The sequence below is a fragment of the Ceratotherium simum genome, chromosome 17, assembly GCF_057802395.1.
Source record: "Ceratotherium simum simum isolate JZ-2026a chromosome 17, ASM5780239v1, whole genome shotgun sequence".
Classification (NCBI taxonomy): Eukaryota; Metazoa; Chordata; class Mammalia; order Perissodactyla; family Rhinocerotidae; genus Ceratotherium; species Ceratotherium simum.
This window is the reverse complement of record NC_141916.1, coordinates 59,698,773-59,725,660: the sequence shown is the minus strand read 5'-3', so window position 1 is coordinate 59,725,660 and position 26,888 is coordinate 59,698,773. Positions and strand designations below refer to the sequence as shown.

Below are 26,888 nucleotides of genomic sequence, written 5' to 3'. Positions count from 1 at the left end.
TTCCATCACGCCCCACTCCAACGGGGGAAAGGAAAGAATGACATCTCCACAGCACGCCTTCAGCTGAAGCCTGCAGGACCTTTCAGAGGGATTTTGCAGTGAACAGAGGTCCTTTCAGTTCTAAAGACCAACGATTCTGCAGATTCAAGTTCTCTTTCTTCTGTAGTGCCATGCATTTGTCCATCAGTAGGGTGACCACATAATCTGTCATCCAAACTATGATACTTCTGAGCACAAGTTATTAATAATTACACCAGAGGGTAGGCATAAACTTGGAGCATCTTCGGCAAATGGGGACAAATGATCACTGTATATTTCACCGTGATCACTGTATATATACACCCTACAGACACCTGGCACCAGAGATCCCCTGGTTCAGCCACGCATTTAGCACCAGCCTTAGACTAAGCCTAAAAGAAATCATACTGCAGACAAGCAGCTACCCCTAAAGTCAGGGAGCCACCTTCTGGGCCTGGCTCTGTCATTAATTTGCTGTGTGTCACTAAAGCCTGGTCATGTGAGAGCTCTGAGCCACAGCTTCCTCTGTCAAATGAAGGGTTTGAACTAAATGTGGTTTCTTCCAGCCTCAACGTCCAGCTTCCTTTCTCCTTTTGGGTCCTTCCTTTTTGGTTAAGGTGGAAGTTCAGGGGAGGTCACTGCCAAAGGTAGTCACTGCTCCTGAGTGTAAAATGGCAACTACTTTCTTCGCTTCCACTGTCCCCTGGAGACAGGCCCCCTACATGCCCAGGACAGGGATGCTCTCAAGTATGGTAGGAGGGCTTTGCAGTCCTGTTTTGGCTCTGCCAGTGACTAGATCTGAGGCACTTGGCAAGTTACGTACCTAAGCCTCCCTTAGAGAACCAGTGCTGGTCCTCCATAGCCAGGTCCCTCTGTGGGTGGTCCTACGCCAGCCACATGGCCCCTACCTGCTTCTCTCAAATGCCCTTTGCTGCTTAGCTCAAGACCACTCTATGACCTTGGCCAAAGGCACAGATTATAAAACGTGGGCATGAAAAAGGATCTTGTGAGATCATAATCCAACCCTTTCATTTTGCTGATGAAGACACAGGCCCAGAGTGGAGTGTTGACCTGCCCAAGGATATGCAACTAGTTAGTGGTGGAACCAGGACCAAAACTTTGGCTTCTCCATGGCAGCTGCCTTCTTTGACTTCAGCTGTCCCTTCCCCCAACACAGCACAGCTCTCTCTTCCCCCTAAGGGACTCAGGCATTAGTCAACCTTTAGAAGTCTGGGTTTATTTATAAAGCTGCTGCTTCTCCTTCCAGCATCTGAAAGCATTTTACAGGCATTAATTAAGGAAGGTTCATAGCAAGCCCAGGAGGGAAAGGAGGAAGAGTTTGGGGGGATTCTTTAAAGCACCAGTTTTCCCTGCTGGGTGCCTCTCTCTGTTTTTTCTTTAACTTCTTAGTCTCCCCTGAACACACACACACACACACACACATGTATACACACACACAGCCCATTGGCCCATTTCCAGCAGCCTTCTGGCATCCTTCATAACAAACCTGTGCTAACTTGATCCCGTGCATCCCTGAGTCTAGTCCCCTGTAGACTGACCCTGACCAGCAGTGCCCAGTGGATGTTCCACAGTCAGAGAGAGGCAGACAGAGCCTCTTCCCCTCACCTCATATAACCCTCTTCCCACACCCCTCCTCTTCCAAAAATCCACTCCTAAATGCTCTGCACACTTCAGCTCAAGTCATCTCCCACACTGTGGAGAAATAATCCTTTATTTTTTCTCCCATTAAGGTGGGAAGGGTTCATAGGGGAAAGCCAGCACCAAGAAGGAAGGTACTTCAGTATCTGTAGCAGACCGCTGTATCAGGTTCCTGGGGATGCCATAACAAAGTACACAGACTGGGGGCTTGAACAACAGAAATCTATTGTCTCACAGTTCTGGAGGCCAGAAGTCTGAGGTCAAGGTATGTCAACAGGATTGGCTCCTTCTGAGGAATGTGAGGAAGAATCTGTTCCATGCCTCTTGCTTATCTTCTGGTGGTTTGCTGGCAATCTTTGGCATGTAGAAGCATCACCCCAATCTCTGCCTTCATCTTCACATGGTGTGCTCCTTGTGTGTGTGTCTGTCTCTGAATTTCTCCTTTTCATAAGGACACCAGCGTATTGTATTAGGGGCCCACCTTAATCTAATATGACCTCATCTTAACTAATTACATCTGCAACAACTTTATTTCCAAATAAGGTCACATTCTGAGGTTCTGGGGGTTAGGACTTCAACATATGAATTGGGGGGGGGGACTCTATTCAACGCAAAACAACTATTTTACTGAAATTCCACAAATCAGGGGTCCCTCCTAGACTAGTCTGTCACTGAGGGCTTGAGTGACTCACGTGAGAAATGTTTCTATTCAGACACCAAGATTGTGACCCACTGACCAGTGGCTGGGTTTCTGGCTGGAGACGCCAAGCATGGTGTGAGTTAGCTGTGGATGAGTTTCCTCAGAGCCAGGCCCACCGGTCTGGACGAAATGCTAAGTGCATTGCAGAAGAGTCTGGTGTCGCTGCCGCTTCCTCACTACGTGTGCGAAGTTCTAACCCTGAGTGACCGGAGTCGGGAACCTTGTCTTGTTTTCTTTTGTCAATTCTTGGATTCCATTCCTGATGTGGGTCAGACCAGAGTGGCCTGCTCTTGGCAGTGGGCCCAGAAAGAGGTGGTGCTGTGCTGACGGCTGACGCCCTGCACCTCTCTGTGCGTTTAGTTCAAGTTCCTCAAGCCAATGCTCTCTGCCCCCTCTGCTGCCCCTGCTGCTGCTCTTTTGTTTTCACTGTCTCTTTCTCACTCTTGTCTCTCTCTACCTTGGGCGCACAAAAAAATTGCATTAACCATTCCTTAGATTATATAAACCTTCATTATTAGTTTGGACAAGAATCCTTTTTAATTTTAATCATTTCTTCCCTTTTGTGTCCAAACCACACTCCCATCCCTTTCCTTCCCAGCACCCCTACAACCATTCTGTTGAGTCTAATGTGTTCCTTTTGCTTGTATGTGCTCTTACAAAATGTCTTGTTTTGTGTGCGTGAATTTATTTTAATTTTTATTGAGGTATAACGTGCAGATCAAGAAAGCAGTCTCTTAAGTGTACAACTCAATGAATTTTATAAATAACTGTATATGTGTGTCTGGGCATGTGTGTTAACCCACCACCTAGATGAAGATACAGAACATTTCCAACACCCCAGAAGGTCTCTCATGCCCCTTCTCAGTCAAAACTATCCCCCAGAGATACCATGATTGTGATTCCTATCATCACAGATTCCTTTCTTGAATTTCACATAAATGGAGTTATACCATATACAGTCTTTACGGTCTTTTTTATTGGGCTTCTTTCACTCATCATTATGTTCATTTTTTTATCACTGTGTAGTATCCAATCGTGTGAACCTTTGAATTACTAGGCCTGTTGATGGACCTTCGACTGTTTCCACGTTTTTGACTCTTCCAAGTAAAGCTACTATGAACATTTTGTGCATGTCTTTTGGTGAAAATCTGAGCTTATGTCTTTCAGGGACATCCCAGGAGTAGAACTGTGGCTCAGAGGGTGGCAGCATCCCCCTCTCTGACATGCTACATGTTTTGCCATTTGACATTTCCTCCAGCAACACATGCAAGTTCTAATGGATGCCCATTCTTGCCAACTCGAGATATTTTCAGCTTTTTATTTTTAGCCATTTTGGTGGGGATGGTGGTGTCTCATTGTGGGTTTAGTCTGCATTTCCCAGATAACTAAGGGTGTTGAGCACAGATGCTGTACATGTGGATGTTGGCTAGTTATATATGGTCTTCTGTGAAGTGCGTGACCATGTTTCATGCCCATTTTTTAATTGGGCTATTTGCTTTTCCATATTCATTTGTCTTATTTCTTTATGTGTTCTTATATGAGTCATTTATTGGATATGGAGAGAAACATCTTTTTCCAGTCTGTTGTTGGCCTTTCACTCTTTTAATGGTGTCTTTTGATACAATTACAAATGTTCTTAATTTTAACGAAGGCTAAGTTATTAATTTTTCCTCTGACGGTTAGTGCTTTTTGTGTTTTAAGAAATCTTTGCCTAGCCCTGGGCATATATCTTTAATTTATGTCAGTGGTACTGTATTATAAATCTCATTTTTTTCCTACTAAGTGCTACTTTTGTTTTCCATCCTCATCTCCTCATCTATCTGCTGCTTCTCATCACTGCATTATGCTCCACTGTGTGACCGCACGGCCCCGTCGCCCGGCCCCTTCCCTGTGCATTCAATCCTGTGTCACATTGGGTCCCACTGCGGGGTCGGGAAGGCACTCAACCCAGGAAACTTTTGTCCTTAAATATGATAACATGCAAATAGTCGTGCAGAATCGCAGTCTTCCCACACTTCACTGACTCCAGGATGGGTTAACCTTCACTCCTTCTTTGTGCCTAAGTATCTCTATCAAATCTGACCTTGGTTATATCTATGCAGGGAAGCTGGAAGGAATGGCCCCCAAATCCCAGCAGGCACAGTGGGGTCCCCTGAGGAGACGTGGGCCTCACACCTCAGAGATTTGGATTTAGCAGGCCTGGGGTGAGGCCTAGGAACCTGCATTTCCCACAGACTCCCTAGGTGATTCTGATGTGAACCAGGTTTCGTCTACTCAGTAAGTATTTACTGAGCGCTTAGCCAGGTTCTGGTGGAGGTGCCGGGAACAGAGCAGCGGGCAGAGCACACAAATAGTCCAGCCTCGACGGATAACAAGCAAGAGAGACAAGAGAAATATGTAGGATGTGAGAGAGAGAGAAACGCTAAGGAGGAAAGTTAAGCAGGAAGGAGAACAGCAAGTGCCAAACGAGGATTGCACTTTTTGACAGGGTCACGGGGAAGGTCTCCCCGAGAAGGAAACAACTGAAGAAAGCCCTGGAGGAGCTTCAGGAGTGAGCCACGTGGGATCTGGGGCAAGATCAGAGGGCACAGCAGCCGTTCCCTTGCTCTTTCCCGCCTGACTGCCTCTCACATGTTGGTTACACCTGAAGCATCTCTTGCTACGCCCAAATATTCCTGACAGCTGTGAAGAGGATGCCTGCTAGCTGGAGACGGGCCCTACTGCCCCTACCTCAGGCACCCCAGACCGCTGCTTGATCACACAACCACCATCTTCCACTCCCCGTCCTCCATTCTATCAGACCTCAAGTTTTGGGGTATCCTTTCTGTGGCCATATTCTTTGGGGCAGGTGGGCCCCAGTCCCAGCCAGGAAGGGAATCACAATTGGTTTAAGCTGGTTGTGGCAGGCTCCGTTCCCTTCCCATGGCTGTTTCAGGCATGGGCATAGAACACAGTCTGGCCATTGAAAAACAAGTCTGCTGGGGGATTTCCGTAGTGAATGTTCCTCACAGATAGGACATGAACAGGTAAAATCAGTCCCTCTTCTCCTTCAAGATATTACCATATCCGAGTGTAATGCCTGGAACAACAGCAGCCATCTTGTGACCATCAGGGGAGCTAGCTTGAGGACAATCCAAAATACTGAGCATGACAGGCAAGAAAGACGGAAGGAACTTGGATCTTTGGTGACATCATTGAGCTGCTGCATTAATCAATGCTGGAACCATCTAGACTTCTTACGTGAGATACTAAATTGTCATTATTGAAGTCAGTTGAGTAGGAGTTTTCTGTTACTTTCAGCCAAAAGCACTAACTGATCACTCTACTCCCATACCTTCAGCCTATTTAGGACACTCTTCTGACAGCTCCCTGAAGACAGTGGCTAGGCAGAGTCTACTCTCTGCTCTTAGGACCTAGTGGACCACAGGGGTGTTGGGGTTACACTTGGGCTTACTGTCAGACTTAATCTGCCTTCACAATAGCCCAGAGCAAGGTATGTGGAGCAAAGGGCAAAGGGCTGCTCCGGCTCTGGGTCCCCATGCTCACCTCTCCAATAGGATTTTCTTTTGTGTCTGTCTCCTCAGAACCTGTGAGCTCCCCCAGGGCAAGAAATTATTATCATCCTCAAGACCCGGTGCAGATCAGGTGCTCCATGAAGGGTTGCAGAGTGCTAGCCTGAGATGGAAGCAATTGAGAAACAGGAGGAGAGGAGAAGCAGGAGCGGGAGGTAGAGAGGGGCTAGTAGAAGTGGACAGGGTTAGGGAGTGGAAGAAAATGAGGAGCGGGCTTCCAGAGGAGGGTGTGCAGAGAAAGGGGTATGGAGTGTGGCTTGTTCATGGGGACAGTGGAGGCCTCATGAAGGCAGAAATCAAGGCTGTGAAACAGAAGGATGGAGACCCAGGGGACCCAGAGGCCAGTGGTCACGGACAAGTGAGCCTGAGCAAACACGTAAGTGTCAATGTGCCCATCTGGTTCCTCCTCCTTCCCCTCCGCCTCCCGCCTCCCGCTCTCGCCCTCTGCCTCCCCCTCCCGCTCATTCCCTCCCCCTCCCACTCTCTCCCTCTGCCTCCCCCTCCCGCTCTCTCCCTCCTCCTCCCGCTCTCCCCCCTCCCCACCCGCTCTCTCCCTCCCCACCCTGTCCTCTCCCCTCCCGCTCTCCCTCCCACATCTCCTCTCTCCCTCTCTCCCTCCTCCCCCACCCGCTCTCTCCCTCTCCTCCCCGTCCCCTCCCCTCCTGCTCTCCCCCTCCTCCTCTCTCCCTCTCCCTCCCGCTCCCTCCCCCTCCCGCTCTCTCCCTCCCCTCTCCCTCCCACTCTCCCCTCTCCCTTCCCCACCCGCTCTCTCCCTCCCCTCCCTCCCGCTCTCTCCCTCCCACTCTCCCCTCTCCCTCCCACTCTCCCCCTCTCCCCTCTCCCGCTCTCTCCCTCCCTCCCCTGCTCTCCCCCTCTCCCTCCCCCACCCACTCTCTCCCTCCCCCTCCCGCGCTCTCTCTCCCTCTCCCTCCCTCTCCCTCTCCCTCTGTCTCCCTCTCAGGGAAATGAGGACACAGCTCAGGCTTGGAAGGACGACCCTGTAGCTGAGTGTAGTTCTAGCTGTGGTTCCCAGAATGCTCCGGGGATTCATCGGAAGGAGTCCCTGCCTTTGTTTCCTCGCCTCCCCCACTCATTCTTCTGCTCCAGAATAGTTGCTGAGGCCAGCGGAGGAAGGACTGCACAGATGTCACCAGCCCCTCCTCCAGGGCTGCTGCTGCTGCAGTCTTCCCAGTGAGACTGCCTTCCTGCATCGTGGATGACTGACCCACGACTGTGGCCCCTGTGTGACGATGATGACAAGGACAGGATGACCATGGCATTTAGAAAGTGAGTGCTTGCCATGTGCTGGGCAGCGTGAAGGAATGTGAGGCCCATAGAGGGGACCGCTTTGCCCAAAGTCACACACCACCCCCTGTCGGGCCTCCTTCCCTGAGGGGGGTGCTGTCTCTGCCCCACTCCCACCCCCCAGCAGTTTCTGGAGCCCCGTCCCTGTGCTAGTTGGTCAAGACTTGGACTGGGTCTGAGAAGAGAGCTTTGTGTTCCTCGTCCATGTCCCCACAGGGAAGCTGCGGTCCGTGTGGATGCTGGCCAGTATCTGCACGCACAAGGTCACATTGCCAGCTTCCGCCATTTCCCTGTCCATACGTGGGGGTCCTGGGGCCCACCCATGATGTGTCAGAGCTGGGAGCACAAGAGGCTGGCTCATTGCAAGCCCTCGCTTGTTGGTTAAGTGAGGGAATTTCTGGCTTGTGGCTGGTGCCTCACAGCAAGCACTTCCTCTGGTCTTCCCTCTCAAAGCCTTTCCTGGAGGCTTGAGTTTCCTCTTGAGGCCTGTCTGCACTCCTCCTGGGGCTGTGATGTGGGGGAGATGCAGAGATCTGTGGAAGGTCACCAACTCCTTTATCACCAAGTCCTCCCCCAGCTCCTCAAGCCCCTCAGGGCCCTCCTCTTTGAGTTTCTTCCTGCCTCAGTCTCCCCCACCTTCCCCCTCCCAAACACACACACACACACACACACACACACACACACACACACTTCCTCTCACAAGTTACCTTCAAGGTATTTATAGACCCAGCAGCTCCCCCAGGGGCCCCCTCCGGGCAGCCAGCTGCCTGCCTGGCCAGCTCTAGGTAGCCGGGTGCCCTCTGCCCTGTGGCTTTGCTGTGCCTCAGACTCTCCTGGCAGAGGCGACAGGTTGGGGCCTGACGTCCCTGGGCAACTGCACCAGCAAATGCAGGCTGATGTTCACGTCGTACCTGCGTCCACGCTGAGCTTCATGGTCAGTGGGGCAGCTGTGTGTGTGAGCCTGGACGAGGTGCATGTGAGTTAGGCCACAGCGTTTGGCTTAATGTCCTTTTTCTCCCTTTCTCCTCCCTAGTTAAGAATAAAAATTGGCTGAGCCATGATTAAAGGCATTAGGAATCTGAACACTCTTCTACCTTTCAAAGCTCTAGAATCCAGCCAGAACCAGTCTTTTGTAGCAATGGACATTTTAAAAACGGGAAGCAGCCTCTGGGAGGCAGAGTAGGGGGTCTAGTCTCCTGGCTGTGCCCAGGGCAGCTGTAGGTGCCTCCCCTTCTCCCCCCACCTTTTTTAAAAATTCTGGTAAAAAAATCACGTAACAAAATTTACCATCCTAACCATTTCCAAGTGTATAGTTCAGAAGTGTGTTAAATACATCAACATTGTTGTGCGACAAATCTCCAGAGCTCTTGCAAAACTGAAACTCCCTATAGTACACACTGAACAGCAACTCCCTATCCCCGTCCCCCAGCCCCAACAGCCACCATTCTGCTTTCTGTCTCCATGAATGACTGCTCCAGGCACCTCATGTAAGTGGAATCACACAGTGTCTTTTTGCGACTGGCTTATTTCACTTAGCATAATGTCCTCAAGATTTATCATGTTGTAGCATGTGTCAGAATTTCTTTCCTTTTTATGGCTGAAGGATCATCCATTGCATAGATAATATCACATTTTGCTTATCCATTCATTCCTTGATGAACAATTGGGTTGCTTCCAGCTTTTGGTTATCGTGAATAGTGCTGCTGTGAACATGGGTGTACAAATACTGTAGGTGCCCTTTGTGATGTCTTCTGTGTCATTTGAAGATGAAATGAGCCACCCAAGACACATTTGCAAAATGAAGGGGAAATGAATGCCTTTGCATGGCTGTGTGGTGATCCCCAGACTGAGCACAGAGCCCTGGGGGAACTGTTCAAAGGCCCTGGGAGGGGAGGGGGAAGAGGAACAGGTAGGACTTGGCCTGAGCCCCCCACCCTCACCTCCAACCAGAGCAACTCCACTTCCAACCGTGTGTTCATTCCACACGTATTCACCTCCCTGTGCTGGGCACTGTTCCAAGAGGTGGCGGGAATGCAGCAGGGAACAGAGTAGACCACAGTCCCTGCCCTCACAGAGGTTACACTCGAGTGGAGGAGACAGGAGATGAACCCAAGATAGAGGGCAAACCCTGTCAAGGGTATGTTTATGGCAACCACTAAGGAAAAAACAGATGCTGGAAAGAGGGATATGAAATGTTGCGGGCGGGTAAAATTTTAGATCCTGGGCAAGGGAAGACTTCATTCATTGAAAAGGTGACTCTTATAAAGCATTATAAAAATAGAAATGTAATTCTCATACCATAAAATTCACCATGTTAAAGTGTACAGTTGAATGGTTTTCAGTGTATTCTCACAAAGTTGTGCACCACCACCACTCTCTAATTCCAGAGGATTTCACCATAAAAGGTGAGTTTCTGAGTAAAGATCTGGTGCTGGATGTCTTCCGTTTGCTCCTCCGTCCACCTTTTTGCCCCCTCGGCCCTGGGAGGAGGACCTGGGTGGACCACAGCGATGGGCTCCTTCTCTCAGCCTTCCAGTCGGCTTCAGCAGATGGGAGCCCCAGCAGGCGTCAGAGGAGGAGGAGAGGGACGGGGACGTTTACTCCTGCAGCCCCCGTGGGTGGGGGCAGGAGTGGGACAGCCACCGACTGGCCGCATCCTAAGGCCACTGTCCCTGTGGGACCACTGTCTCCACACAGCTCACTCTCTTTCCAAGTTCCAGTGACTTTCCCTCCCCCTCGTCCCATCAGGCCTAGGGATTGGGTCCCCACTGTTTCCAGCCCAGGATACAGCAGTGTCCCTGTGGTTCCCCATATACCCTGTCCACACCTCTGTAAACAGTCCCTTTATTAAACTCTTTTCAAGTCACCCAAGTCAAGTATGCCATCTCTTCCTGCCAGGGATCCTGACTGACAGAGACCTGATGGAAATGAGGGAGCCGGCCCCCCGGGGCAGCAGGGCAGGCAGAGCTGCTGGGGGACGGCAAGCTCCAAGGCCCTGAGCTGGGAGCAGACCTGACATGCTCAAGGAGCAGCAAGATGCCACTGAGAGGGGCCACAAGTGAGGGCAGGCAGCAGAAGCCAGGCCAGGGAGGAAGCCAGGTCCAGCCCATGTAGGGCCTTGTGGGCCGGGATAGAAACCTTGGCCTTTGCTCTAAGTAAGATGGACAGCCACTGAGGGCTTCTGAGCAGAGGAGGGATGGGGTCTGACTTCCACTCTAGAAGGAGCCCTCGGGGGCTATATTCGGAGTAGACTGAAGAGGGGCAAGAGCAGAGGCAGGGAGGCCAGCTGTGGACAGAGGCCCAGCAGGAGATAGGTGGGATACTCACAGTGGGATAATCGGAGGAAAGTTTCTTTTCAAAGGTATGGATGAAGAGGAAACACTAGGGTAACCCAGGGCTTAGGAGCAGCTGAGCTGTTACCTCCTTCCAAGTCACAGCAGAGAAGTGGTTGCTACTAGAGCCTAAAGTGAGTTGATGATTAATTTTATGTGTCAACTTGACTGGGCCACGGAGTGTCCAGATATTTTGTCAAACATTATTCTGGCTGTGTCTGTGAGGGTGTTTCTGGATGAGATTAACATTTAAATCAACAGACTTGAGTAAAGTAGGCTGCACTCCCTAATGTGGGTGGGCCTCATCCAATCCATTGAGGGCCTGAAAAGAACAAAGGCTGATCCCTGCTGTGAGTAAGGGAGAAGTCCTCCTGACAGCCTTTGAGCTGGGATACTGGTTTTTTCCTTCCTTTGAACCCAATTGAAACATCACAGCTCTTCCTGGGTCTCAAGCCCGTTGGCCTTTGGACTGGAACTACACGGTCCCCTCTCCTGGGTCTCCAGCTTGCCCACTGAAGAGCTCCAGGCTTGTCAGCATCCGTAATTGTGGGAGCTAGTTCCTTATAATAAATCTCTCTCTCTCTCTCTACATCCTGTTGGTTGTTTCTCTGTGGAACCCTGACTAATACAGGGAGAAATCCCTGCAGGGTGGCTCTCCGAAGAGGAGCGGTGGTGTTGGTTTGAGAGAGGCGGCCAGCCCGAGGTGATTTGCTCTCTTCCCCTTCATTCCAGCTCTAGGTATCTCACCTCCAGTGCCTGGTGAGGGGCTGACCCCAAGAAGATGCCCTAGGAAAGTAGGTTAGACTGGACTAAGTTGTAAGGGGTGGAGATGAAAGGCTGACCAAGAGAAAGTTGGAGTACTTTTTCCCTCAGAGCCCTTAAAAATGAAGCACGACACAGGTGCGCTCCTAACTGGCCTGAGTGATAAGCCATCCTGGCCTACAGCTAAGGGACGAGCCCCCGAAGGTGCTGGGTTTCAAAGGTCTCTCTTAGGGACTGCTGACTCCTTAGCTCCATGCTCTGCTCCCACACCTCACTTTATTCCTGCTAAGAAGTCCCTTCTCTGAGGCTGTTCGGCTCTACAGTCCTCAGCCCTTCCCCCCACCACCCCCGTTCCCCCCACGAGCCCTAGCGTGTCACAGTGGTTGCAGTCAGAGGGGCCACGGTCCTAATACGTAGAACTGGCCAAGTCAACAAGGCGTACAGAGCAAAATACATGTTGGCGATGCGTAAAAGACATTTTTCCCCGTACAGCTGGTCAGGGCACACTCGCAGGGGGCAATCTCTTGGTAGGTCTTTAAAAAGACGTGCTATTGCTTTGCCCACCATTATAATATCAGGGTTTTTCTTTCCAAGATCTTTGAGGGCTTCCCAAGCAGATCTCAGGGTCTGGGTGGGACCTAGACCACCCCTGTGTCTGTGAAATGAGCAAAGTGAGGATGGATGGAGTGTTCTAAGCAGCTTCCACGCTCAACACACGAGTGAGCCAGGCCTTCGGTGAGCAGGTGCTGGAACGGGAGGGGGCAGGTTCTGTGGAGTCAGGAGCTGGCATAATTGGGGGTGGTCGCTCATACTAGAAAAAGAATACAAGTTACAAATACAAAAATAGACATAAAAGGGAATGAATGAAAAAAATCCCTCCAAATTACAAATTTTAAGAAGTTGATGAATACCACAAAAATCATAAAATCTGGAAAAATTACACATTCTTTTTATTTATTAATTGCCCCACACACCTCTGTAGTGCTTTTTCTAAATTTGGTATGATTTGAAATCCTCAAAAATACACAAAATTCACCTGAAATTAAAGCATTCACAGAAACAATTCAAATGCCTTTAAAAATCACTGCCGGGCCAGCCCCACGGCCTAGCGGTTAAGTTTGGCGTGCTCCGCATCGTCAGCCCAGGTTCAGTTCCCGGGCATGGACCCACACCACTTGTCTGTCAGTGGCCGTGCTGTGGTGGCGACTCACACACAAAAAGAGGAAGACTGGCACAGATGTTAGCCTAAGGCAAACCTTCCTCAGCAAGAAGAAAGAACATCACGGCCACGTTGTGTTGAGCCACATCACCGTAGCCAGATGGCTCTGATACTACAACATGGGCGTGTGATGAGTGTGTGGGGGTGTCGCCACTGGAACACTCCCTTCCTCGGGCCTTTCTTGGCACGAGTGGCCGTTCTGCTAGAACCAGCGGGTTGTGTCAGGACCAGCTGCACAGGACACGCTGAGAAGCACCCTGGTGTGGAACGTGTGAACTGTGACCTCACATGCAGTGCTCAGATGCTACTATTGCCAGTTTGGACCCACAAACACAAGAATTTTGACCAAATGCTGTTTTGTGTAACTCCCGTCAGAAGAGAAGACCATGTGTGGTGTGTTTAGAATCGTATGCATTCAATATTGACTCCTTTCCTCACAGGAGAGGACGGTATGGGCCAAGCCTTGATGAGAACCACATCCTCTGCTGGCAGTTTTATTTGTGGGATCTTTGGAAGAACCTTCCACAGACTAGTTTCTGGCTCAGTGTCTTTCAAACCTTATTTTCCCTCCCGTCCCACACATTTCCTTCCTGTCCTACACGGCGGGCATGTTGGACGTTCACCTGGTGTACACTTCTCCAGCTGCGCCTGGGTGTCCTGGCGTGGGCGACTGGGCCCTGGGTGATGACGGTGCCTACAAGCCATTCCTACACCAGAATGGCTGGAGGTAACTGGTCCATACAGGGGAGCAACAGTGAGCCACAGATGTTCGTCCCACGAAGCCCAAATTAGATGCTTCCCCAGCTCAGCTTCCCTTTCACTGGATCCCCAAACTGCCCACAGCCACTCAAATATCACCCAACCTGGGGAGATCAGACAGAGAAGAAGTTGAAACGGAAAGAGACAAGGGCCTTAACCAATCGTGGTTGAAGTGCCTTACTGGGAACATGTTGCTATGCAAGGCAGGGGCCCTGAAGCTTCACGGATTTCCCGGCAAACGTGTCCCTAGCCTAGAACAATGAGATGTGGGGGCCACTGGATGTTGACATTATCTCTGACCTAGCCAAAGGCAGAGGTGAGACAAGAGCCAGAGTTAGAGGCCCAGCTCTGTCCCCTAGCCTCCCTGTGCCTCAAGAGCCCCCTGAAAATAGGGATGATGACACCGACCTCCTAGGATCGCTCTGTTTAAAGAGAGGGTGTGTAACAGCTCTTAGGAAGCCAGAGCGCAGGACAAACAGCCATTGTCCTCGGGCCAGTGTCACAGCGTCCACAACGTTCTCCTCCTCTCTGGTCCAGAAGGAACAAGTCTCCAGGAAGAGGTCTGCCTCTTTAAAGCAGGAGGGTGTGCTCTGACCCCTAAGGAAAGAGCCAAGCCCTGTCTCCTGACATCAGGGTAATCCTAGGAGGTCACTCCTGCCCCCTCTTCCCTGCTGTCACGCGGGGGATTAGAGGAGAGTCCAGTGGATTAACCGGCTCATTTAGTCACAACCTCCCCAGGCGGGCAGACTGTCAGCCCCTCTCCTGGTGCCTGCTGGTCAGGTCGGGGGGTTCCTCTATTCGCTGTTCTCAGCAGGGCAGAGAGAAGCCCCTTCCCCTGCCAGGCATTGCAGCCAGGACCCGACTGAAAGCTGAGGAACCCCAGGCTTGCCAGGACCTGGAAGGCAGAAGGCTTGGGGACATCCCAAGGATCCAGGTGAAAGGCAGACAGAGCTCGTGATCTGAGGTGGCTCTTTCCCCTCCCCCTGTCCCCTGCCAGCAGGGATATCATGCCCGGACTCCCCAGGTGCCACCCAGACACTAGATCCACCCACAGCAGGATGCTCTGCCACCAGCGGCCCATGGCCTGGGCCTCCCTGCTGAAGACCGCTGTCATCCTGTGGCTGCTACTGTCCAGCGCCTCCCTGACCCCCACGTGGGGGCAGACCAAGATTCCTCTGGAAACGTAAGCATCAAGTTCAGCCCCCATCCCATAAAACCCTTTTGCCTCCCCCCGGGAGACCTCAATCCTCTGCCCCCCTCCTCCTCTGACCTCCCTCTGGGCTCTCCCCTGGGAGCTTCCACTGCCCACTCTCCCTTGCTTGCTGTGAAGATCTTTGCTTCACCCTCCTCTCTTCCCGGAAGCCCTCCCATTGTGGACTGCCCCCGGCGCCTCCCCAGACACCTGATGGTTTTAGGCAGAGCTGCTCATCAGGGCCCGCACCCCCATCGGGTGGCCAGCAGCGTCTCGAGCACCTGCAGATGGATGCTTCTTCCGGGATCATCGCTGTGATTAGGCGACTGGCAGTGGGAGCTGTGTTGGCTCAAAATGATCATTGCGGCTCCCCAAGGAATTACTAGGATGTTTGTGTTTTGACATTCTGAAAGGGTAAAGCGGTTCTAAACTGACAAAATGGCTCATGCAGCCAGGAACTAGGAAAAATTGGAGTTTGGTAGTCTCGGTCTCCCCTTTCTATGACTTTCTGCATCCTTCCAGGCCCCGACTCTACATCCTGTCATTAAGACTAACTCCAGGAAAGAGTCTGGTATCACTCATTCACACTTTGGGGTAAATTTAAATTACTGTGTGACCTCTCTGGAGTCCTTTTTGTCCTTAGCTCTCTGGGCCCATTGAAAAAATTTCCAACACAAGTGGGAAGCAGAGCGCTCTAGATGAGAGTTACTTACTCAGTCCCTATCTAAGTCCAGCGTGATAGTCAGGCTACCAGACCAAGTGTCAACCTCACGTCTTGACAGAAGTGAGGACCAGGGAGCCTGAGCAATGCCCAGTGCGTGTGCTCAGCCTTGCTGAGCAGGGGGTTTCAGCAGCATTCTCTCCAGCTGGTTGTACAGCCTGTGTGCTTTGTACATACCCGGCCCTGGGTTAGGTCCTTACACACGACGCTTGTGGTCCACACAGCAGTACAGCGGTCTCTACAGTCCCCATCTGCAGCTGAAGAAGTAGCTCAGAGAGGTTGGGCAACTTCCCCAAGTTCACGTAGCCAGTAAACGGAAGTGTCGGAATTTGAACTCAAGTCAGCCGGGCCAGTGCTTCACCATCACACCCACTGCCAGCCTGTAAATCTGTCCGCTGCTGAGGGAGAGGTTGAGAATAATTTTCATGCCTGGAACACACACCAATAGTAGAAGGCAAACTCCAGGAATAGGCTGAGTGCCAAGTAAAGGTGGCTGGGATCCAGCTTTCCTTTAAGGAGAACCGCAGAGTGGACCATCTACACAGAAACCTCGAGAGAGTTGGCTGAGATTAACGGCCCACAAACACCCACATCTGCACCCACCCACTCCCTTGGAGCCAGACCTCTGCCCAGCCCCTAAACCCATCCTGCCACTGGATCCTTCTCAGTCTTTCTCACCCCAAAGACCCCGAGTCTCTCTCCTGTCAAGCGGCAGTCTCTCTCCCCTCCCACTCAGCCCCCAGCCTTCGCCACCTGCTCTGCTTCTACTGCCCTCCCAAATCCGTGCCCGCCAAGATGACCAAAGACCTCGTTGCCCAATCCAGTGGGCATTTCTGGCCTCCTCTCCCTGGGCTCTTGTTTTGGACACTAGCCTCTCCTTTTTTCTTGGATCTCGATGCCTCAACTTCCATAATGCTGTGCTCTCCCGGGTCTCCTTGGGCACCCGTTACCTCTCTGTCTCAAAGGCTCCTTTCCCCCTGCCTGCCCCTGAGATTGTTGGTGTTCCCCAGGGCTTGTCATCCAGTCAGATCTTCTCATCCTACACACTCTCACTGAGAAATCCCATCTACCCTCGGAATTTCAATCCCCCACCCATGTACTAATGACTCTTAGCCCTGCCTCTACCTGTTAGACTCACATATCCACTGCCAATGGATAGCTCTTCCTAAACATCATATGAGCTTTTAAATTCAAGTTTGTGTCTTTCACGATGCAGAGATAGGTGCCTTCTAGAGTTGTGCAGTACACAACCTGCCCAACAGCACTCTGCAACACAGCTCTGCGATGGAAACCTCACATTCTACACATCACAAGCTACTCTCATCACCTTCCACCTTCCCCAAGGAGCTGCCCCTGATCTTCCTGATATTCTTAATTTTATTTGATAACACCACCATCAGCTCAACTGCCCAGGCTAGAAACCTGGAATTCATGTTTGACTCCTCCAAGCTGTTCTGTACTCTCTACCTAGAATTCTTTTTGTTGGGCTAAACTCTTCCAAACTTCTAACAGTGAACTCAGATCCCATCTCTCCCAGGAAGCCTTTCCTCACCACCACTACCCCTCCCCAAGCTTTGTTGGTGCCCCTTCAAACATGCATTATGCTCTCTGCATACAAAGGGGTGTCCCTCCAACCAAGGATTTTACTGTGGTGTGGATCCAGCCCTGCACACAATGCCTGGAACACAGTAGGGCCTCAGTAAATATTGGTTGAGTGACAGAATGAGTGCTGACCTCGAAATGGTCATGCATACAAACTCCCTTTGCTCCATCTGGAGAGGCTCAGCCACAGTCCTTTACGGCCACCCCCAGACCCCCGCCAGTCTGCCCAGATGATGAGATCTTGGTGCACTTCCGGGGACGGACGAGAGGTCAGGGTTTCTCTGCTAGGCTGCCTGCATGAGGGGGAGGGGTGGCCTCCCCCCACCCGGCCTGCCCTTGGTCCCTGCAGCAGCAGCTCAGAGCCTTCTCCTCTGCGCCTTGCATCACGCTCCCTCTGCAGTTTCAGCAGAGGAGTCAGCTCATGGTGACCCTGGGCAGGACACCCTGGAGGGTACAACTCACGGGGAAGCTGCAACCCAGGCAGCACCTGTGTCGGTACTCAGGGCCACCCCGCCCTGGCCTGGGCCTGTCCACAGCCTCTTCCCTCCTTCTCTCCTCTCTGTTCTCCACCCACAAACCACAGCCCTTGGAGGATTGGGGTCAAGCTTTGGTTCCGGGCTTGTCAGCCCTGCCCCCTGCCTCTCAGCGGGAGATCCAGCCCAGGGTGTTCAGCACACACAGGGCAGCTGCTGAGCCCCCAACGGTCCTCTGGGTCCCCTGCCCCGGCCAGGAGGGACAGTAGTTCTTTGAGTGTGTGTTTTCTGGGTATACGTCAGTGTGTATGTGTTTGTGTGTATGTGTGTGTATATATGCATATCTGGATATGATATGTGTGTCTCTATGTGTTTGTGTGTGCGTGCATCAGTGCATGTCTATGTGTGTAGACACTTGTTTTTCTATGTGCACGTGTGTGTGCATATCTGTGTGCATCTATGCAAGTGTCTCTGTATCTGTGTGTGTCTGTGTGTGTGTGAGCATGTGTGTGTGTATACACATGTACTTTCATCCCCCACAGGGTGAAGCTGTGGGCAGACACGTTTGGTGGGGACCTGTATAACACTGTGACCAAATACTCAGGCTCCCTCTTGCTGCAGAAGGTCAGTAACCCCCTTCCAGGGAGCTCACGGGTGGTCAGAGGGCAGTCGGCCAGGGAGTCCTTCCGGGTAGAGAATCCCTGCGTGTCCGCACTGTGAGGGGTCTTGGAGATCATCTAATCCAATCCCCTCATTTTCAAATGGGAAACTGAGACCCACGGAGGGGAACAATTTGCCCAAGTCACAGAGCAAGTCAGTGGGGGCAGTACGGTGGGGTAGCCAAGAGCGTAGTGTCAGCTCGGATCCCCGGCAAGCTGACGTCAAAATGGAATTAGACGGGCAGAGACTTATTAGGGGGTGTGGGGGCTGTGAAGAACAAAGGGCAGCGGGCGCAGGAGAGAGCAGAATGGGATGCAGGCCTGACACCTATGGACGACGAGGGGAGGGAAGGCGGAGGGGTAAGTGGGGCCTCAGCTGGCCGGGCCAGCAGTGTGGAGGGCCCTGCGGGGGCTGCTTGGCAGTAAAAGTATGTGAGCGGGCCTGTGGCCCCGTGTGCAGGAAGAGCTTTCCACACTTCCAGTCTCAGCAACCCCAGCCGTGTCCTGGGGAACAGGAGAGCCCACACGGGGCCCTCACTGAGGTCTGAGCCCACGCCTGGCTCCTGGGCAGGAACAGGGCCTGCTGGAGAGGATGATGCGTCAGCACTCCCCCCACCTATTTATTAACTGCTGTCTGTGCAGACTGACACCTAGCCCGTCCTCTTACTAGATTATAAACAACTTCCTTTTCCTCTGACATTTCTAACTCCCAGACCAGTTTTAATAATAGCTTGTCATTCTCTATAATTACCATTCCCTCAGAGCTTTATATTCAGGATTTAATTCTCACCACAACTTCATGAGGTGAGTATGATCTTCGCCATTTTCTAAATGTTTCTGAAGGCAAATCTCAGGCTTTTGTGCCTGCAGGTGACCCCACTGCAGCCCGGCCTGTCTCCCTTCCCACCACCCACAGGTCCTCTGGCTGGAAGCAGTGGGAGGAGCTAGGGTGGGCCCCTCCCAGGCCCCCACAGGCTGCTGTAGCAATGACAGCTCACACCCCCTTTCCACTCACACTGCACTCCTCCACTGCAAACACCACTTCATTCGATCTTCTCATCTGTGCCCTGCAGCCAGGTGAGGAAGACAGAGCAATAGTCATGCGGCCATTTGGGTACGAGCATTCTCTAAGTCTGTGCATTCTAGAGCATTCGCTAAAGCAGTGCAAATGTCCCATCCTACAGACGAGGAAACTGATTGAGTAACCCACCTAAATTCACGTGGCCAACAGGTTCCCGAACTGGGTCATTGGACGTTGGTTGTAGACACACCGGGAGAGAGATTGTCTCCCACAGGCCCGGGGGAAAACCCTAACCCAGCACCCAACTCTCCTGGGCCCGCAGGCAGTTTGTCAGGCAGCGTCAATTCCTGCAGCTGCTGAGCTCTGCCCATACAGTGAGAATGGAGGTTCCCATGGTTGTGAGCAGGGGCACACGGATGTCACGAGGCGTCAGAGAAAGATGAACTGAAATCTCACAGTCTGTATGAGCAGCCCCAGGGAGGCAGCATGACAGCACGAAGGACATGGAAGGCTGGGAAACCCGGCACACCCCAGGTCCCCCATTCACTTGGTTGGCCTCCCTGAGCCTCAGTCTACTGCCTCTTAAGGATATTAACTGCAGTGTGTCCGGAGTCCCTGCAGCAGAGAGGATGTTTGATAAGAAGCAGCTATTATTGTTAGTGGAGGAGATTATATGAGGAGGGGAGGGCCTGTCCTTGCCTCTATTTGAGTAAACAAGACTTCACGAGTGTGAAGAGGATGGAGTTGAAAGGATGGAGGCCATGCGTAATGGCATTAGTCAAGAGGATGGAGGCCACGCGTAATTACATATGAGACAACAGATGCCCATCTGTCCCACTTCCCTGAACAGAAGTACAAGGACGTGGAGCCCAGTCTGAAGATTAAGGAGGTGGATGGCTTGGAGCTGGTGAGGAAGTTCTCAGAGGACATGGAGACCATGCTACGCAGGAAAGTGGAGGCTGTCAAGGTGCTCCGGGTCCTATGATCTGTGGGGGGATTCCTCCTCAGCCCCCATGTCACCCAAATGACCCTCACTGATGGGTCATCCTCCCACCCACATCATCCTTTCTCCTACCTTGCAAATGTCTATCTTGTGTCCCCATGAGCCAAAAGATCCTCGTAAAGGAGGAAATGGTGGGAAGCAAGGGGAGAGAAGAGAGGGCTGGGATTTGAGCTCTGCCCTAGGGAAAAACTTCCAATACAATAGGATCAACCTACATGTTAAGAGGGACTCTGTGTCACGATCTCATATTCAGTGACTGGTAGAGAGCTGGTACCGAGTGAGGGCTTAGGAGTCGCCTGCCGAATGAACGGAGGGTTGGTGGATGGGTGGGAGTATAGCTGGGTGGAGAGCATGCAAAGCAAAGCTGCCTCCCTCTCCTCTCCCCTTTTCTCCTTCCCCTTCTCCTCCCTCACCCCTTCCCCTTCTGCCGTATGACCCACACTTCAAGGCACCTAGTGCTCTGAGGGCCACCCACACAGCAGAGGTGCCTGTGGTCACGGGCCTTCGTGCTCAGGTGACTCATCACTGCACATCCAAGCCTGGCTTGGCCTGGTAGAAACAGAACATGACTTTTCCTTGGCATGAAGTGCCTACCCCAGATGCCTGTGGGGACCTAGGTGGTTGGAGAGACACAGTTCCTGCTCCACTCAGCCAGAAATCTTGCCATCCAAGACCAATGTTGTCCCCAAAAGGACTCCCTTTGGGCAGCCAGGAGAACAAGAGAGAGGAGATGGGGCCGGGATGCAGACTGTGCAGGGGAGGCCGAGGCCAGCGCTGAGGTGGGGGTGGGCTGGCTGAGGTGTTGGGAATGTAAGCTGCAGCCTGGCCAGTGTGCCTGCTGTCTCCCCACCTCCCCTGTCAAAACCCACAGTCTGGGAGGAATCCAGTGTCCAAGTCGCCTGGGCCTTCTTTCCCAAGCGTTACAATTTGCAGCCTCTTTTCTCCAGGCTTCGGGCCAAGGGATCTTAGCATCAGGAATCAATGAGAAGATGCTTGGGGACAGAAGGGCCCATCCTGGGCTGCAGCAGGAGGGCACTGACCTCACACACACCCTGCACTGGCGATAATGCCTCTTTCAGTCTGCAGTGCTGGTTAAACTGCCTCCCTGGGCGGAGCACTGACACGGGGATGCAGAGAGGCCCCGCTTCCAGAGCTGGTTCTCTTGGTCTAGAGCACAGGCACTCCTGGTGCGTCCCCGAGGCCGGGATCTGGGCTCCCTGGGGCTCCAGTCGCGCTGTGTCCTTCCCACGGCTTCAACTGCAGAAAACCGACCAAAGGAATGCTCACTCTGTGGACCTTCTCCAAGCACCAGTCCCTGCTCCCCGGGGGGTTCTGGGGGGCCACAGCCACCAACCCTTCTATGCGGGTACCCATGGGGAAACTTCCTGCAAAGCAGCTCTAACATAATCTTTGCCCTGTGGAATTTCTTCATCTCATCCTAGGACTTGGGGCTTGGGAGGGAGGAGGGCAAGGATTATTCTGCCCAGTTTACAGTTGTATAAATAGAGACACAGAGAGCCTTAGTGGCTTGCCCCCTGACAAAGCCAGAAAAGGAGCTCAGGTTTTCTTTTTTTTCCCCAGATTTCCTGAGGTATGATTGGCAATCAAAAATTATGTATATTTAAGGTGTACAACCTGATGACCATAAGATATGGGACATATACATTGTGAATATTCACCCCAACCAAGCCGATCAACATATCCATCACCTCACACAGTTACCGTTTTCCTATTTATAGATTTTTGTGTGTGGTGAGAACACTCAAGATCTACCCCCTTAGTACATTTCAAGTACACAATACAATATTGTGAACTAAAGTCACTTTTCTGCGTAATTGAAACTTTGTACCCCTGACCAACATCTCCCCATTTTGCCCTCTCCCCAGCCCCTGGGAACGACCATTCTGCTCTCTGTTTCTTTGAGTTTTACTAGTTTAGATTCCACATATAAGTGAAGTCAGGCAGTATTTATCTTTCTACATCTGGCTTATTTCACTTAATGTCTTCCAGGTTCATCCATGTGGTTACAAATGATAGGATTTCCTTCTTTTTTAATGCTGAATAATATTCCATTATATATGTGTATGTATATATATATATCACATTTTCTTTATCTAGTCATCTGTCGATGAACATTTAGATTGTTTCTGTGTCTTGGTTATTGTAACTAATGCTGCACTGAACATGGGAATACAGATATCTTTTCAAGATCCTGATTTCGTTTTCTTTGGACATATACCCAGAAGTGGGATTGCTGGATCATATGGTAGTTCTATTTTTAATTTTTTTGAGGAACCTCCATACTGGTTTCCATAGTGGCTGCACCAGTTTACATTCCCACAGTACACAAGGGTTCCCTTTTCTCCACACCCTTGCTAACGCTTGTTATTTCTTGTCTTTTTGATAATAGCCATCCTAACAGGTGTGACGTGATATCTCATTGTGGTTTTGATTTGCATTTCCCTGATGATTAGCGATGTTGAGCAACTTTTCATGTACCTGTTGGTCATTTGTATGTCTTCTTTGGAGAAATGTCAATTCAGGTCCTTTGCCCACTTTTAAAATCTGGTTATTTGTTTTTTTGCTGTTGAGTTGTAGGTGTTCCTTACATATTTTGGATATTAACCCCTTATCAGATATATGGTTTGCAAATATCTTCTCCCAGCCCATAGGTTGCCTTTTCACTCTGTTGATTGTTTCTTTTGCTGTGCAGAAGATTTTAAGTTTGATGCATTTGTCTATTTTTGCTTTTCTTACCTGTGTATTTGGTGTCATATCCAAAAAAAGACCAATGTCAAGAAGGTTTTTTCCTATGTTTCCCTCTAGTAGTTTTATGGTTTCAGGTCTTATGTTTAAGTCTTTAATCCATTTTGAGTTGATTATTGTATGTGGTGTGAAATAAGGGTAAATTTAATTCTTCTGCGTATGGATATCCAGTTTTCCCAACACCATTTATTGAAGAGACTATCCTTTCCCCACTGTGTGTTCTTGGCTCCCTTGATGAAGATCAGTTGGCTGTAGATCTGTGGATTTATTTCTGGCCTCTCAATTCTGTTCCATTGATCTATGTGTCTGTTTTTATGCCAGTACCATACTGTTTTGATTACTATAGCTTTGTAATATAGTTTGAAATCAGGAAGCGTGATTCCTCCAGCTCTGTTCTTCTTGCCCAAGATTGCTTTGTGGTTCCATATGAATTTTAGGATTGTTTTTTTCTATATCTGTAGAGAAAGCCATTGGGATTTTGATAGGGATTGCATTGAATCTGTAGATCGCTTTGGGTAGTGTGGATATTTTAACAATACTAATTTTTCCAATCCGTGAGCATAGGATGTCTTTCCATTATCTGTGTCTCCTTGAATTTCCTTGCCTCCCATGATGCTCTTCGATGCTGGCCTCCTTTTTAAATTTCTAATTGTGGTAAATCCACATAATATAAAATTTACCATTTTGAAGTGTACAGTTCAGTGGCATTAAGTACATTCACAATGTCGTGCAACTATCATCACTGTCTAGTTCCAGAACTTTTCATCACCCCGAAACAGGAACCCTGTAACCCCTAAATAGTCACTCCCTATTTCCCCTTCCGCCTAATTCCTGGCAACCACTGATCTGCTCTCTGTCAATGGATTTTCCTATTCTGGATATTTCATACAAATGGAATCATGTAATATGTGACATTTTGTATCTGTATTCTTTTACTTAGCATAATATTTTCAAGGTTCATCCACGTCTTAATATGTATCAGAACTTCATTCTTTTTTATAGCTGAATAATATTTCATTGTAGGGATATCTCACATTTTGTTTATCCATTCATCTGCTGATGGACATTTTGGTTGTTTCCACCTTATGGCTACTGAGTATATACATATTGAATAATATGTATACACACACATGCAAACATTTTAATACACTATTTTTTAGAGCAGTTTTATGTTCACAATAAAATTGAAAGGAAAGTACAGAGAGTTCCCATGTACCTTCTGCCCCCGTAGCACACAGCCTCCCCAACTATCACTATCCTCCACCAGAGTGGTACATTTGTTATAATCCATGAACCTACTGTGACACATCATTATCACCCAAAGTCCATAGTTTACATTAGGGTTCACTCTTGGTGTTATACATTCCATGGGTTTTGACAAATGGGTAAGAACATGTATCCATCATTATAGCATCATACAGAGTAGTTTCACTGACCTAAAAATCTTCTGTGTTCCATCTATTCATCCCTCCCTCCCCACCAACCCCTGGAAACCATTGATATTTTTACTGTCTCCATAGTTTTGCCTTTTCCATAACATCATGTAGTTGGAATCACACAGTATGTAGCCTTTCAGATTGGCCTTTTCACAGGTTGATTAGCCTTTTCACTTGGTAATATGCATTTACCTTTTGGCTATTGTGAATAGTGCTGCTATGAACGTTTGTGCACAAGTTCTTGTTTGAGTCTCTGTTTTCAGTTCTCTTGGGGTGGAATTTATTGAGGATCCACTTCCTTTTGCCCATTCATTCTCCCCTTTGTGTTCGTGTCCCTCAGAATCTGGTAGAGGCTGCAGAGGAGGCTGACCTGAACCATGAATTCAACGAATCTCTGGTGGTGAGTCCTCCCGCTCCCAGAGCTGCTGCTGAGAGGGTGTAATGGCTTGTCTCCCAACCCCACCAAGGGCCAGGGTCACCTAAGTACAGGATATGGAGGGGTAGAGGAGGTGGGGTGGAGGTCCAACACTACCCTTTAATGTGCACAAGATTTGTGTGACCCTACAATAGATGGATTCTGAAATACTCTCAAGTCTTTTCAGGAAGGATTTATGGACCAGGTAGGAGAGACAACTACTAAGACCTGGGGGGCTGGGACCACAGAGTGGCAATCCACTTATTCCATAGACATTTATTACCCAACCACAATGTGCGAGCCTCCGCACAGATAGAAAGTCAAGAAGCTCGTAGACCAAATAACTCTAGTATAAGGCATGTAATGAGTCCATAGGAATAGGTAAACAGTGTTACGAGCGTGCAGAAGGGAAGGGAAGGAGCGCTCAGAAACCCCTGCAGACAAGGCGGCAGCATTAGGGCTGGCCTCAGGCGGAGGGGGATTTGAGCAGGCTAAGGCATGGAGAAGGGGTTTCTAGGCTGAGGGAGAAGGAAAGACACTGAAATAAGAAAACACAAGATTAACTGAGGAAATCACAAGTGGTCAGCCCTGTGTGTCCTGGGGATGGTCAAGCAGAAAGTGACTGGGGAAAGGTAGGAATCTGGCCTTCATTCAGCCCAGAATGTTGCATATTGAAAGTTTGAGCTGGAAAAGGACAGAGCTACATCTGTGCTTTAGAAAGCTCATGCCGGCAGCAGTGTTGTGACATGGGGCAGGGCATAGGGGACCCTGAGGGGGGCTACCAAGGGTTAGAGTTAGTGAACCGGGTGGTGTGGAGGGGTGGGGAGTGGGGAGGAGGGTCTGATTATGACTGCAAGGGTGGCAGCCTGAGCGGACCCTCCAACACTGCGTAAGAGCCAGAGGGCAGATTCCTGGGCCCACAGAGGGACACGGGGCCACAGGTCCTGCCCAAGGCCCCGCTGCAGGCTGTTTCTTAAAGAGAGAAGCATCACTTCTCAGGGAGCCACCGTTCTGGGTCCCTAGGAGCCCTCCTGCTCTGGAAGAAAATGGTGGTGCTAATGAAGCTGCCTCTGTCTCTTTAACTCTACTTGAATCTGTCTGCCCATCTGTCTCTGACTCTGGCTAAACAAAGTGGGGAACGGAAGCAATAACCTAGACAATTTACATCAATAACCAATCGAATCAACCATCCACTCCAATTATCTGGATATGTATTTGCCCCCGAATCATGTGGATCATTGCCTGAGTTCTCCACGGACGTTGCTTGTATGGGCACTGTCAGTCCATCCAACTGTCTCTCACGTCTGAGTCCTCTGATTTGTGCCATTTCTCTTTGTCTTTCTCACTCTGCGGGTCCCTCGTGCCTGCGCTGTCTCTGTCTGGCTCATTCCCCTCCACCCCTAGTTTGACTATTACAACTCCGTCCTGATCAACGAGAGGGACGAGAATGGCAACTATGTGGAGCTGGGGGCTGAGTTTGTCCTCGAGTCCAACGCGCACTTCAGCAACCTGATGGTGAACACCTCCATCAGCAGCGTGCAGCTGCCCACCAACGTGTACAACAAAGGTACTCCCCCGCCCACCCTCGGCCTGGCACACACTCTTAACCGCTGCCTAGTTGTTACGGTGGTGCTGGTGGATTTTAATGACTTGCCTCCATTTCCCTGAGAAGCCCTGCAGGGTGGTAAACTGATTCTCCAACCTCCTTGACTGAGGAGGAGGAGAAAAATTATTTACACAAGCCTAGGCTGGGAGAAAACTCAGTGTTCCTGGATTAGAGGGTGTGAGTGTGGCTATCTGAGTGAGATGAAGAGGGAAGTTGTAAACTACACCACTGCAGGCAGTGTGTGTGTGTGTGTGTGTGTTCAGCGGGTGAAGAATGGGTCACTGTTGCTTTTGATTTAGTTTCCCCAGCAGTTCCTTCTATAATTGTCATCCTTTAGACCCAGATATTTTAAATGGAGTCTACATGTCTGAAGCCTTGAACCCTGTTTTTGTGGAGAACTTCCAGAGAGACCCGACATTGACCTGGCAATATTTTGGCAGCTCAACTGGATTCTTCAGGATCTATCCAGGTAAGGACATTGGGAGGCTTCTCCATGATCTTCTGGGTTTCTTCTCTGGGAATAAGGCAATAGGGGCATTGAAGATGGACCCTGGCACTCAGACCCCCAGTGAATGGGGCTGGCCTTCCTGTCCAAAAGCACCTCCAACCCACACTTTGACACTCTTCACAACATAATATGTATATTTTCAGTAAATAGCTGTTGAATG

At 50.4% G+C, this 26,888-nt stretch overlaps 1 protein-coding gene across 1 annotated transcript in view; it reads left to right on the top strand.

The window, feature by feature from the left end:
- Nucleotides 1-6,232: 6,232 nt before the first annotated feature.
- The window catches only part of CACNA2D4 (calcium voltage-gated channel auxiliary subunit alpha2delta 4), a 119,058-nt gene continuing 98,402 nt past the window's right edge, over nucleotides 6,233-26,888 (top strand). Inside the window, exons 1-8 of the mRNA XM_087441931.1 lie at nucleotides 6,233-6,325; nucleotides 6,566-6,598; nucleotides 14,400-14,509; nucleotides 17,857-17,938; nucleotides 19,845-19,961; nucleotides 24,540-24,599; nucleotides 26,019-26,181; nucleotides 26,558-26,689. Coding sequence (XP_087298057.1) covers nucleotides 6,233-6,325; nucleotides 6,566-6,598; nucleotides 14,400-14,509; nucleotides 17,857-17,938; nucleotides 19,845-19,961; nucleotides 24,540-24,599; nucleotides 26,019-26,181; nucleotides 26,558-26,689 — 790 coding nt within the window. The remainder of the gene's footprint in view (nucleotides 6,326-6,565; nucleotides 6,599-14,399; nucleotides 14,510-17,856; nucleotides 17,939-19,844; nucleotides 19,962-24,539; nucleotides 24,600-26,018; nucleotides 26,182-26,557; nucleotides 26,690-26,888) is intronic.